The sequence below is a fragment of the Panulirus ornatus genome, chromosome 17 (assembly GCF_036320965.1).
Source record: "Panulirus ornatus isolate Po-2019 chromosome 17, ASM3632096v1, whole genome shotgun sequence".
In the NCBI taxonomy this organism is placed as follows: Eukaryota; Metazoa; Arthropoda; class Malacostraca; order Decapoda; family Palinuridae; genus Panulirus; species Panulirus ornatus.
The window spans coordinates 49,777,495-49,789,994 of NC_092240.1; the positions used below are offsets into that span (position 1 = coordinate 49,777,495).

Sequence of the window (12,500 nt, forward strand, 5' to 3'; positions counted from 1 at the left end):
ATATAATAATATATATATATATAATATACTTATATAAATATATATATATATATATATATATATTATATATATATATATATATATATATATTGTCTTGGACAATCGCATGTTTACCAAATGGCGTCCTAGCTACGTCTCTTCGTTGTATATCAAACTGACTTATATTTCTCTCTTGTGTCTCCGTCTCCCCTGATGATGTGATTATGACACGAAAGTGCACTTGGCAACTTATACTGTTTTCATTTTCCCCCGTGGACTCATAGGAATTTTATTTAAAATTAGGGCGCAAATTTGATCCTTTCCAACATATATATATATATATATATATATATATATATATATAATATATATATATAATATATATATATAATAAATGGAGCGGGGCTGGAAATTCCTCCCCTCGTTGTTTCTTTTTTTTTCTTTTTTAATTTTCCAAAAGAAGAACAGAGGGGGCCAGTGAGGATATTCCAAAAAAAGGCCCAGTCCTCTGTTCCTAACGCTACCTCGCTAACGCGGGAAATGGCGAATATTTTAAAAGAAAAGAAAAAAATATATATAATATATAATAAAATATTATATAAAATATATATAATTATATATTATATATATATATATATGATAATAACAATCTTACCTCATTGCGTCTTTTTGTGGTAGTAGGTTGAGATGTGTTCACTATGAAATCACTGACACGACTGTTAGAATGGGTACCCACGACCGCGCCTTTATATAACACCTGTCCACCGCGTCATCGTGTGGTGCCCGTGACGTCAGCAGGGCACTGGAGTGTCGGCCGTGACGTCAGCGCCCCATGAACCATTCCTCCGCCACGCCCCGGCCACCTCGAGGGACCCGCAGTGTTCCCACCGTCACTGACGTGGTCAGACGTGTCTATGACGAGTCCCGCATCCTCCTCTGGGTCAGAGGTCATTGCTGACTCATGTTGACATGACAGGTTAATAAATGTGATAGGGTCTTTGACCTAATACATAGCAGGAATTTCCCTTTCCAATCTCAGATTGCTGGGTTGATCGAGTCTTGATATTTCTCAATGGCTCTTATAGCCCAGGGCTGCGCTACTTCCTGTAGCAGGGAAATGTAGACTTCCTTTGGAGTGGAAAGGTCGTGGACGAGAGTGAACAGAGGACTTGAGCCTTTTGAGGGGGAAAAAATCCTCACTTGGCTCTCCCTTTTCTGTTCCTTCTTATGGAAGAGTAAGAACGGGAGGGGAGGGTTTCCAGCCCCCCTCAGCTCCCTCCCCCTTTTAGTCGCCTTCTACGACACGCAGGGAATACGTGGTCAAGTATTCTTTCTTCCTTTAGCCCCCATGGCAGCTGGAGACCGAGTGTGAACGAATGTGGCCCTTAATTTATCTCTCCCTGGCGCTGCCTCGCTGAAGGGGGATCGGGGAGGGGGTGAATGCTCGTTCGTGTGTGGCGTAGTGGCGACGGGAATGGATGAAGGCAGCAAGTACAGAATATGTACATGTGTATATATATGTATATGTCTGTGTATGTATATGTATGTATACGTTGAACTGTATGTGTATGTATATGTATGTATACGTTGAACTGTATGTGTATGTATATGTGCGTGTGTGGGACGTTTATGTATATACATGTGTATGTGGGTGGGTTGGGCCATTCTTTCGTCTGTTAGCTGGCGCTACCTCGCTAAACGCGGGAGACGGCGATTAAGTATGTTATTATATATATATATATATATATATATATATTATTATATATATATATATTAAATATATATATAAAATTATATATATATTATATTGCTATAGGTCACAGTGACGCGCGTGACCCAGTATATGTGGAAAAAAAAAAACGTAAATGAAACACGATAAGTTGCCAAGTGCACTTTCGTGTAATGATCACATCGTCAGGGGAGACACAAGAATGGGGACAGAAGACATAGAACACTCGGTTTATATACAAACCAGAGACGTAGCTAAGACGCCATTAGTAAACAAACGTTATGGGGGTGTCATACATTTTCTATGATGTGGCCAAGGAAATGGAAATGTTTACAAAATTTTTTTGTCTTTTGTTTTGCCCACGACAAAGCTATCCAGTTTGGATAGACCCTCACTCATATTAATGTCACAATTCTTTTGTGTAGTTGATTATATATCGCTTGATAATCGTCATGACCCACATGCACACAGAGTGTGTATGTTGTCTTCGAATTATATATATATATTAAAGGCCCGAAGAAGGTGTTTTGTAACGTATGTTGACTGCCCTTGGTGGTGACCCCTGGCAACTGATAAGTCTTAAGAGCCTAAACCAACCAGCCAATCAATATATATATATATATATATATATATATATATATATATATATATATTTATTTATTTTGCTTTGTCGCTGTCTCCCGCGTTTGCGAGGTAGCGCAAGGAAACAGACGAAAGAAATGGCCCAACCCACCCCCATACACATGTATGTACATACGCGTCCACACACGCAAATATACATTCCTATACATCTCAATGTACACAATATATTACACACACAGACACATACATAATATTACACATGCACATAATTCACACTGTCTGCCTTTATTCATTTCCATCGCCACCTCGCCACACACACAACACACACACATATATATATATATATATATATATATATATATATATAATATATATATATATATATATATTCTTTCTTTTTCAAACTATTCGTCATTTCCCACTTTAAAGCGAGGTAGCGCTAAGAACAGAGAACTGGACCTTTGAGAGAATATCCTCACCTGGCCCCCTTCTCTGTTCCTTCTTTGGAAAATTAAAAAAAAAAATAATGAGGGAGGATTTCCAGCCCCCTCAGCTCCCTTCCCTTTCAGTCGCCTTCTACGACACGCAGGGAATACGTGCAAGTATCTTTCTCCCCTATCCCCAGGATAATATATATATATATATTATAATATATATATATATATATATATATAATATATATATATGTATTATATATGTGTGTGTGTGTGTGTATGTGTGTGTGTGTTTGTGTATGTGTGTGTGTGTGTGTGACCCCATATGTTTACAATTTTTCCCCTTAATTTCATCCATTAATTTGAGACAATGTGTCTTCCATTGTGAGAAAATTAACGTGGAGTAGTTGACCAAAATTTTAAAGTAAGATTTCCCAATGGCGTTGTCGAAATTTGAACTTATTCGCAGGGGAGAAAATGATTCTAGATTTCTAAGTCTTTATATGTGCAATATATGTATTTGTTTGTGACTGAATATATATATATTTTTATATATTATTGTCTTGTGCTAAACGCGTCTATCAGAACCAAACGGAAGGGCATTATGAACTGGATATGTTGGTTAAACAGGTAAGGATCTTTCTATTAGACTTAAGCAACATGAATATAGTATAAGAACGGGACAAGAATCAAATGCCTTGTTTAATCACGTTAAAAACTATGAATATTGTATTGACTGGAGTAATGCCATCTCAGTTATTAACTCTAACTCTATTACCAAGAGAAATATCATTGAATCTTCTATTATTAAATACACAAAGAATTATAATCTTAATATTAGTGATGGTCTATACAAATTGGATAACATTATTGTTGATAAAATTTGTAAACAATTCCCCTTCTTGTCCACATAATAAGTTTATGATACGGTTGTTGTCTGTCTTGGACAATCACATGTTTACCAAATGGCGTCCTAGCTTCGTCTCTTCGTTGTATATCAACTGACTGTTATATTTCTCTCTTGTGTCTCCCCTGATGATGGTGATTATTACACGAAAGTGCACTTGGCAACTATCGTGTTTTCATTTTTGCCCTGTGGACTCCTAGGAATAAAAATATATATAAGATATATAATATATATATATATATATATATATATATATATATATATATATTATATCTTTTTCTTTCAAACTATTCGCCATTTCTCGCGTTAGCGAGGGTTTGCGTTAAGAACAGAGGACTGGGCCTTTGACTGAAATCCTCACTTGGCCCCCTTCTCTGTTCCTTCTTTTGGAAAATGAAAAAAAAAGAAGAGAGGGGAGGATTTCCAGCCCCCCTCAGCTCCCTTCCCTTTTAGTCGCCTTCTACGACACGCAGGGAATACGTGGCAAGTATTCTTTCTCCCCTATCCCCAGGGATAATTATGTATAGAATCAAATATAACCGCCAGATCAAAAACTGCTTGGCCAAAGATGCAATATGCATAATCCAAAATTTAAAGGGCATTCATTCAACCGCCTTTAGCATGGCATGAAAAAAAATCCACAAAAAATCCTTTTTTTTTCTTTTTTTTTCTAAAGTAATCCAATTTTGGGGTGTAGAGATGTCTTAGATTGAAGTGTACACTATCTTTCCTATACATTACCTGGCCACATCATGTGTCTAGAGTACAGGGGGCCCACACAAAAATAATGGATGAGAGAGGTAAGAGAAATGTTGTTCTACACTATATATATAATATATATATTCTTTCTTTCAAACTGTTCGCCATTTCCGCATAGCGAGGTAGCGTTAAGAACAGAAGACTGGGTCTTTGAGGGAATATCCTCACCTGGCCCAATTCTCTGTCCATCTTTTGGAAAATTAAAAAAAAAAAACGAGAGGGGAGGATTTCCAGCCCCCGCTCCCTCCCTTTTAGTCGCCTTTTACGACACGCAGGGAATACGTGGCAAGTATTCTTTGTCCCCTATCCCCAGGGAAATTACAGCTATCTTCAAACTCTTACCCTGGGGACAGGGGAGAAAGAATACTTCCCACGTATTCCCTGCGTGTCGTAGAAGGCGACTAAAAGGGAAGGGAGCGGGGGGCTGGAAATCCTCCCCTCTCATTTCTTTTTTTTTTGATTTTCCAAAAGAAGGAAGAGAGAAGGGGGCCAGGTGAGGATATTCCCTCAAAGGCCCAGTCCTCTGTTCTTACGCTACCTCGCTAATGCGGGAAATGGCGAATAGTATGAAAGAAAGAAAAAAAAAAAAATATATATATATATTATTATATTATATTATATATATATATTATATATATTATAATAGAAGGAGAGAGAGAGAGAGAGAGAGACTGGCCCGTCAAATATATTTCCCTGTTTCATCCTACCTCAAATGTCGTGTTTGGGTCAGGTTTCAGTCGAGTTTTCATTTGACACAGATCTTCGATATATCTGGATTTATCAATTAATTTCCCTTGATTTGCATGATCCATATGCAAATTATATATGGGGGGGGAAGTACGTCCCCAGATCCTGGGGGGGGAAGTACGTCCCCAAATCATTGGTATAAACCGGATATAAAAAGAGAAATAATAAAAAAAAAATATATGGGTTTAGAAGATAGCGGTATGTGGCAACTCAACAAGCCTTTGTGGCCTTGGGGAGGCGGCCGGCCAATCAGGTGGCCGGACCGGTTGAGCGGGAAGATCCAGGGACGCGTGCTCATTGGCTGCCCCAGCCTGCCCCGAAACCATAGCGGGTGTTGCCCACTTTCTAGTCATATTTTGTGTGTGTGTGTGTGTGTGTGTGTGTTTGTGTGTGTGTGCCGGGGAACTCCCCGAGTGTAGGAAAGATATCGTCAGAGATAAGATGGCTGAGGGCGTCTTCATCGCTGGATGGAAGAAGAAGAAGAAGAGGAGCAGCAGGCGCGGGGATAATTTATTTCATCCTGTTTTGTTTATCTATTTCATCCTGTTTTCATCATCTATTTCATCTTGTTTTGATTATCTATTTCATCCTGTTTTGATTATTTATTTCATCTTTTTCATTATCTATTTCATCCTGTTTTGATTATCTATTTAATCCTGTTTTGATTATCTATTTCATCCTGTTTTGATTATCTATTTCATCTTGTTTTGATTATATATTTCATCCTGTTTTGATTATTCTTTTTATATCATTCCTGTTTTGTTTATCTATTTCATCCTGTTTTGATTATCTATTTCATCCTGTTTTCATCATCTATTCATCTTGTTTTGTTTATCTATTTCATCTCTTTGCTTTGATTTATCTATTTCATCCTGTTTTGATTATCTTTTTTTCTTTCATCCTGTTTTGATTATCTATTTTCATCCTGTTTTGTATTATCTATTTCTTCCTGTTTTCATCATCTATTTCATCTTGTTTTGTTTATCTATTTCATCCTGTTTTGATTATCTATTTCATCCTGTTTTGATTATCTATTTCATCCTGTTTTGATTATCTATTTCATCCTGTTTTGATTATCTATTTCATCCTGTTTTGATTATCTATTTCATCCTGTTTTGTTTATCTATTTCATCCTGTTTTGATTATCTATTTAATCCTGTTATTGTTTGATATCTATTTCATCCTGTTTTGATTATCTATTTCATCCTGTTTTGATTATCTATTTCAATCCTTTGTTTTGATTATTCTATTTCTAATCTCTGTTTTATTATCTATTTCATCCTGTTTTGATTATCTCTATTTCTAATCCTGTTTTGATTATCTATTTCATCCTGTTTTGATTATCTATTTAATCCTGTTTGATTATCTATTTCATCCTGTTTTGATTATCTATTTCATCCTGTTTTGATTCTCTATTTCATCCTGTTTTGATTATCTATTTCATCCTGTTTTGATTATCTATTTCATCCTGTTTTGATTATCTATTTCATCCTGTTTTGTTTATCTATTTCATCCTGTTTTGATTATCTATTTCATCCTGTTTTGATTATCTATTTCATCCTGTTTTGATTATTTATTTCATCCTGTTTTGATTATTTATTTCATCCTGTTTTGATTATCTATTTCATCCTGTTTTGACTTATCTATTTTATTCCTGTTTTTATAGTGATTATTTATTTCATCCTGTTTTGATTATCTATTTCATCCTGTTTTGATTATCTATTTCATCCTGTTTTGATTATTTATTTCATCCTGTTTTGATTATCTATTTCATCCTGTTTTGATTATCTATTTCATCCTGTTTTGCATTATCTATTTCATCTTGTTTTGATTATTTCATCCTGTTTTGATTATCTATTTCATCCTGTTTTGATTATCTATTTCATCCTGTTTTGATTATTTATTTCATCCTGTTTTCATTATCTGTTTCATCTTGTGTTCAGCGTGGGTTTATATGATCTTCATCCATCGTGGATGCGTTTGTTTTGATTTGGGATGCGTTTCCTTTTGTTTTGGATGCGTTTTTGTTTTTGTTTTTGTTTTATTAGGATGCGTTTTTGTTTATTGGATTTGGAATTTTTTTTATTTGGGATGCGTTTGGTTTTTGGATGTGCGATGCGTTTTTTTCGATTTGGGATGCGTTTTATTTGATGTAGGATGATTTTTTTATATTTGGGATGCGTTTTTTCCGATTTGGGATGCGTTTTATTTGATGTAGGATTATTTTTTTATATTTGGGATGCGTTTTTTCCGATTTGGGATGCGTTTTTTCCGATTTGGGATGCGTTTTATTTATTTAGGATACGTTTTTTGAAGTTGAGATGCGTCTTTTTCGATATGGGATGTGTTTTTTTTTCGATATGAGATGCGTTTTTTCGATATTGGATGTTTTTTTACGATTCGGGATGCGTTTTTTCCATTTGCGATGCGTTTTTTTTCTATATGAGCTGCGTTATTAACAATTTAGGATGCGTTTTTTTTATTTATAATGCGTTTTTTCTATTTGGGATGCGTTTTTCCGATTTGAGATGCGTTTTTTCCGATTTAGGATGCGTTTTTTTCTATTTGGGATGCGTTTTTAAAAATTTAGGATGCGTTTTTTTCGATTTGAGATGCGTTTATTTTTCCTTTAGAGAATTTTGAACGAAAAAGTTAAATCGTCGCGTCTGCCATCGGTTGCCTGGGTCGTGTTGGTAGCTGGCGTGTCCCGTCCACCACCCGTGACCTTCGTCAGCAGCAGGAGCGACGACGACGCTGCTCCTGACGAAGGAGCGACGACGACGACGCTGCTCCTCCTGACGAAGGAGCGACGACGACGACGCTGCTCCTCCTGACGAAGGAGCGACGACCACGACGCTGCTCCTTGACGAAGGAGCGACGACCGACGCTGCTCCTGACGAAGGAGCGACGACGACGACGCTGCTCCTGACGAAGGAGCAGCGACGACGCTGCTCCTCCTGACGAAGGAGCGACGACGACGACGCTGCTCCTGACGAAGGAGCGACGACCACGACGCTGCTCCTGACGAAGGAGCGAACGACCACGACGCTGCTCCTGATCCTCCTGACGAAGGTCTTAACTTTCAGTGGGGGGGAGGGGGGGTGCTGAGGGAGGGGAGACGGAGGGAGGGAGAAGAGGTGGGGGAGTGGGGGGAGAGGGTGATTGAGGGGGTCTCCCCTCTCTCTTCCATCCTCCTCCCCTCTCACGCCCTCCTCTCCTCCTTAGTGCTCGATCTCACGTTTCTTCTTCAGTTCTTCTTCTTCGTTCTTCTTTCGGTGGTTTGTCTTGCAGCTTCTTCTCTTCTTCTTCTTCTTCTTCTCCTTACTTCCTTCTTCTTCCTCCTCTCCTCCTCCTCCTCTCTCCCCCTTTCTCCTCTTCCTTCTTCCTCCTTCTTCTTCTTCTTCTTCTCTTCTTCTTCTCTTCTCCTTCTCCTCCTCTTCCTCTTCTTCTTCCTCTTCTTCTTCTTCTTCTTCTCCTTCTTCTTCCTCTTCCTCATCTCCTCCTCCTCCTCCTCTTCTTCTTCTTTCTTTCTTCTTCTTCTCTTCTTCTTCCTCTTCTCTCTCCTTCTTCTTCCTCTTCTTCTTCTCTCTTCGTCTTCTTCTTCCTCTTCCTCCTCCTCTTCCTCCTCCTCTTCTTCTTCCTCTTCTTCCTCTTCTTCTTCCTCTTCCTCCTTCTCCTCCTCCTCCTCTTCTTCTTCTCCTCTTCTTCTTCTTCCTCTTCTCCTTCTTCCTCTTCCTCCTCCTCCTCCTCCTCCTCTTCTTCCTCCTCCTGCTGGTGGCTTCTCCCCCCCCCCCAACACCACGAAGTTGTAAACTGGTCAAAGTTTGGTTGGTTAGAGCGGGAGTTAAGGTGGGAGGGAGGGGAAGAAGGAGGGGAGGGGAAGTGGAGGGGCGGGAGTGGAGGGAGCAGGAGGCTGGCTGCCAGTGGGAGGGAGGGAGGGATGGGTCGAGGAGGGAGAGGGGAGGGAAGGGGGGAGGTTGGAGAAGGGGAGGGGGGAAAGGGGAGGAGATTGAAGGAGGGGAGGATGTATTGAAGGGGTTTCATGTGTGTGTGTGTGTGTGTGTGTGTGTGTGATGGGTTCACGAGCCAGAAGAATCAATACTGATCCCTCCCCCCCCAAAACACCCCCCCATCCCATCCCCCCCCCAGCAACCAACCCTCCCCTCTCTCTCCCTCCCCTCAGACACACCCCCCTCTCTCTCTCCCTCCCCTCAGACACCACACCCCCTCTCTCTCTCCCTCCCCTCAGACACACACCCCTTTCTCACTCCCCTAGACTCACACCCTCTCCTCTCTCCCTCCCCTCAGACACACACCCCCTCTCTCTCCCTCCCCTCAGACACCACCCCCTCTCTCTCCCTCCCCTCAGACACACACCCCCTCTCTCTCTCCCTCCCCTCAGACACCCCCCTCCATCCCCCACCAATCCCCCCTCCCCTCTCCCTCCCACCAAACATACACCCCCTCTCCTCCCTCCCTCCCCCTTCCTCATCCCCTCTCTCCCCCACACCAACCCCCCCCTGTTTATGCAAACCCCACACCCCTTCCCCCCCGGGCGTCCACCTGGTAAGCATCGTCCTTGTGGAGGGGGGGGTGGGGGGGCGGGGGGTGTCTGTATGAGCCGAAGGGGTGACGGTATGGTGATGGCAGGAAGGGGAAATGGGGGGGGAAGAGGGGAAGGGGAGGGAAGGTGAGGGTGAGAGTGTTAAACGTGATGGAAGGCCACAAAGAGGGTTTAGTAAAACAGAGATGGACAAGAAGAAGAAGGAGGAATGGGGAGAGAGAGAGAGAGAGAAGGAGAGAGAGAGAGAGAGAGAGAGAGAGAGAGAGAGAGAGAGAGAGGGAGAGTGGGGGAGAGGGGATGGGAGGAGAAGGAGGATGAGGGAGAGAGAGAGAGAGAGAGGAGGAGAGAGAGAGAGGGAGAGAGAGAGAGAGAGAGAGACAGAGAGAGAGAGAGGAGAGAGAGAGAGAGAGAGAGAGAGAGAGAGAGATGGGGAGATGGGAGGAGGAAGCAAGACTTTATCTCCCCCATCACCATTTCCTTAATCCCATCACGAAAGCCAAGGACGAGACGCGAATATTCATTTCTTTATCTTATATATTCATTTATTGGTTTATCGACGAAAATCTGCTTCCGTTTATTTCATTTATTCATTTTTTGGTTTATCGACGAAAATCTGCTTCCTCGTTTATTTCATATATTCATTTATTTATGTATCGACGAAAATTTGCTTCCTCGTTTATTTCATTTATTCATTTATTTATGTATCGACGAAAATCTGCTTCCTCGTTTATTTCATTTATTCATTTATTTATGTATCGACGAAAATCTGCTTCCTCGTTTATTTCATTTATTCATTTATTTATGTATCGACGAAAATCTGCTTCCTCGTTTATTTCATTTATTCATTTATTTATGTATCGACGAAAATTGTTTCCTTGTTTATTTCATTTATTCATTTATTTATGTATCGACGAAATCTGTTCCTCGTTTATTTCATTTATCCATTTATTTATGTATCGACGAAAATCTGCTTCCTCGTTTATTTCATTTATTCATTTATTTATGTATCGACGAAAATGTCTGTTTCCCACAGACAATGATTCGGTCTTCGCCAACACCAGTAGGGGCTGGCTGGTGGTGCCCCAAAATTAGGCTATTGCCCTGGGGCTCCCACAGTGGTTGTGGTGGCTGGGTGGTGCCCCAAAGTTAGCCCTTCACTTCCTCCTGTTTTTTTCTTACTTTCTCAAACCTTTCTCCTTTCTCTCTTGCCCTCCCTCACCCCCCCACACCCGTTTTCTATCATGAGGGAGGGCCACGGGTTTAGAAAGCAATAGCTATAGCAGAGGTAATAGCAGTTGGGGGAAAGGAAAGGTATATATATATATATATATATATATATATATATATGTGTGTGTATATGGTGTGGGAGGCAAGGTGTTAGAAGCAGTGAAAAGTTTTTATCGAGGATGTAAGGCAAGTGTACGTGTAGGAAGAGAGGAAAGTGATTGGTTCTCAGTGAATGTAGGTTTGCGGCAGGGGTGTGTGATGTCTCCATGGTTGTTTAATTTGTTTATGGATGGGGTTGTTAGGGAGGTGAATGCAAGAGTTTTGGAAAGAGGGGCAAGTATGAAGTCTGTTGGGGATGAGAGAGCTTGGGAAGTGAGTCAGTTGTTGTTCGCTGATGATACAGCGCTGGTGGCTGATTCATGTGAGAAACTGCAGAAGCTGGTGCCTGAGTTTGGTAGTGTGTGAAAGAAGAAAGTTCAGAGTAAATGTGAATAAGAGCAAGGTAATTAGGTACAGTAGGGTTGAGGGTCAAGTCAACTGGGAGGTAAGTTTGAATGGAGCAAAACTGGAGGACGTAAAGTGTTTTAGATATCTGGGAGTGGATCTGGCAGCGGATGGAACTATGGAAGCGGAAGTGGATCATAGGGTGGCGGAGGGGGCGAAAATCCTGGGAGCCTTGAAGAATGTGTGGAAGTCGAGAACATTATCTCGGAAAGCAAAAATGGGTATGTTTGAAGGAATAGTGGTTCCAACTATGTTGTATGGTTGCGAGGCGTGGGCTATGGATAGAGTTGTGCGCAGGAGGGTAGATGTGCTGGAAATGAGATGTTTGAGGACAGTGTGTGGTGTGAGGTGGTTTGATCGAGTAAGTAACGTAAGGGTAAGAGATGTGTGGAAATAAAAAGAGCGTGGTTGAGAGAGCAGAAGAGGGTGTTTTGAAATGGTTTGGGCACATGGAGAGAATGAGTGAGGAAAGATTGACCAAGAGGATATATGTGTCGGAGGTGGAGGGAACGAGGAGAAGTGGGAGACCAAATTGGAGGTGGAAAGATGGAGTGAAAAAGATTTTGTGTGATCGAGGCCTGAACATGCAGGAGGGTGAAAGGAGGGCAAGGAATAGAGTGAATTGGATCGATGTGGTATACCGGGGTTGACGTGCTGTCAGTGGATTGAATCAGGGCATGTGAAGCGTCTGGGGTAAACCATGGAAAGCTGTGTAGGTATGTATATTTGCTGTGTGGACGTATGTATATACATGTGTATGGGGGTGGGTTGGGCCATTTCTTTCGTCTGTTTCCTTGCGCTACCTCGCAAACGCGGGAGACAGCGACAAAGCAAAAAAAAAAAAAAAATATTGAGTATGAAGGAGTGGCCAGCCATACTGGATGGGTTACCTTATCTGTGGAGAACCATGAGAGAGGGATTTTGAAAAGGCGACGTGACCCACCCCAACCCACCCCACCAGAGAGAGAGAGAGAGAGAGAGAGAGAGAGAGAGAGAGAGAGAGAGAGACTTTCTTTAATCTCTCTCTCTCTCTCTTTTATTTCGAGATAAACGTCCTTTATTCTCTCT

The 12,500-nt window shown here is 41.0% G+C and overlaps 2 protein-coding genes across 4 annotated transcripts in view; one reads left to right on the forward strand and one right to left on the reverse strand.

The window, feature by feature from the left end:
• Nucleotides 1-12,500, forward strand: part of LOC139754731 (lambda-crystallin homolog) — a 110,116-nt gene that overhangs the window by 49,975 nt on the left and 47,641 nt on the right. The window lies entirely within an intron of this gene.
• LOC139754730 (arylalkylamine N-acetyltransferase-like 2) overlaps nucleotides 1-12,500 on the reverse strand; it is a 70,119-nt gene that overhangs the window by 24,915 nt on the left and 32,704 nt on the right. Inside the window, exon 1 of one of the 2 annotated variants that reach the window (XM_071672435.1) lies at nucleotides 635-745. The exons of the other annotated variant lie outside the window; for it this stretch is intronic. Within the exon in view, the coding sequence (XP_071528536.1) occupies nucleotides 635-639 (5 nt within the window). The 5' untranslated portion in view covers nucleotides 640-745. Of the gene's footprint in view, nucleotides 1-634; nucleotides 746-12,500 lie in introns of those variants that run through there. 2 annotated transcript variants of the gene reach the window in all.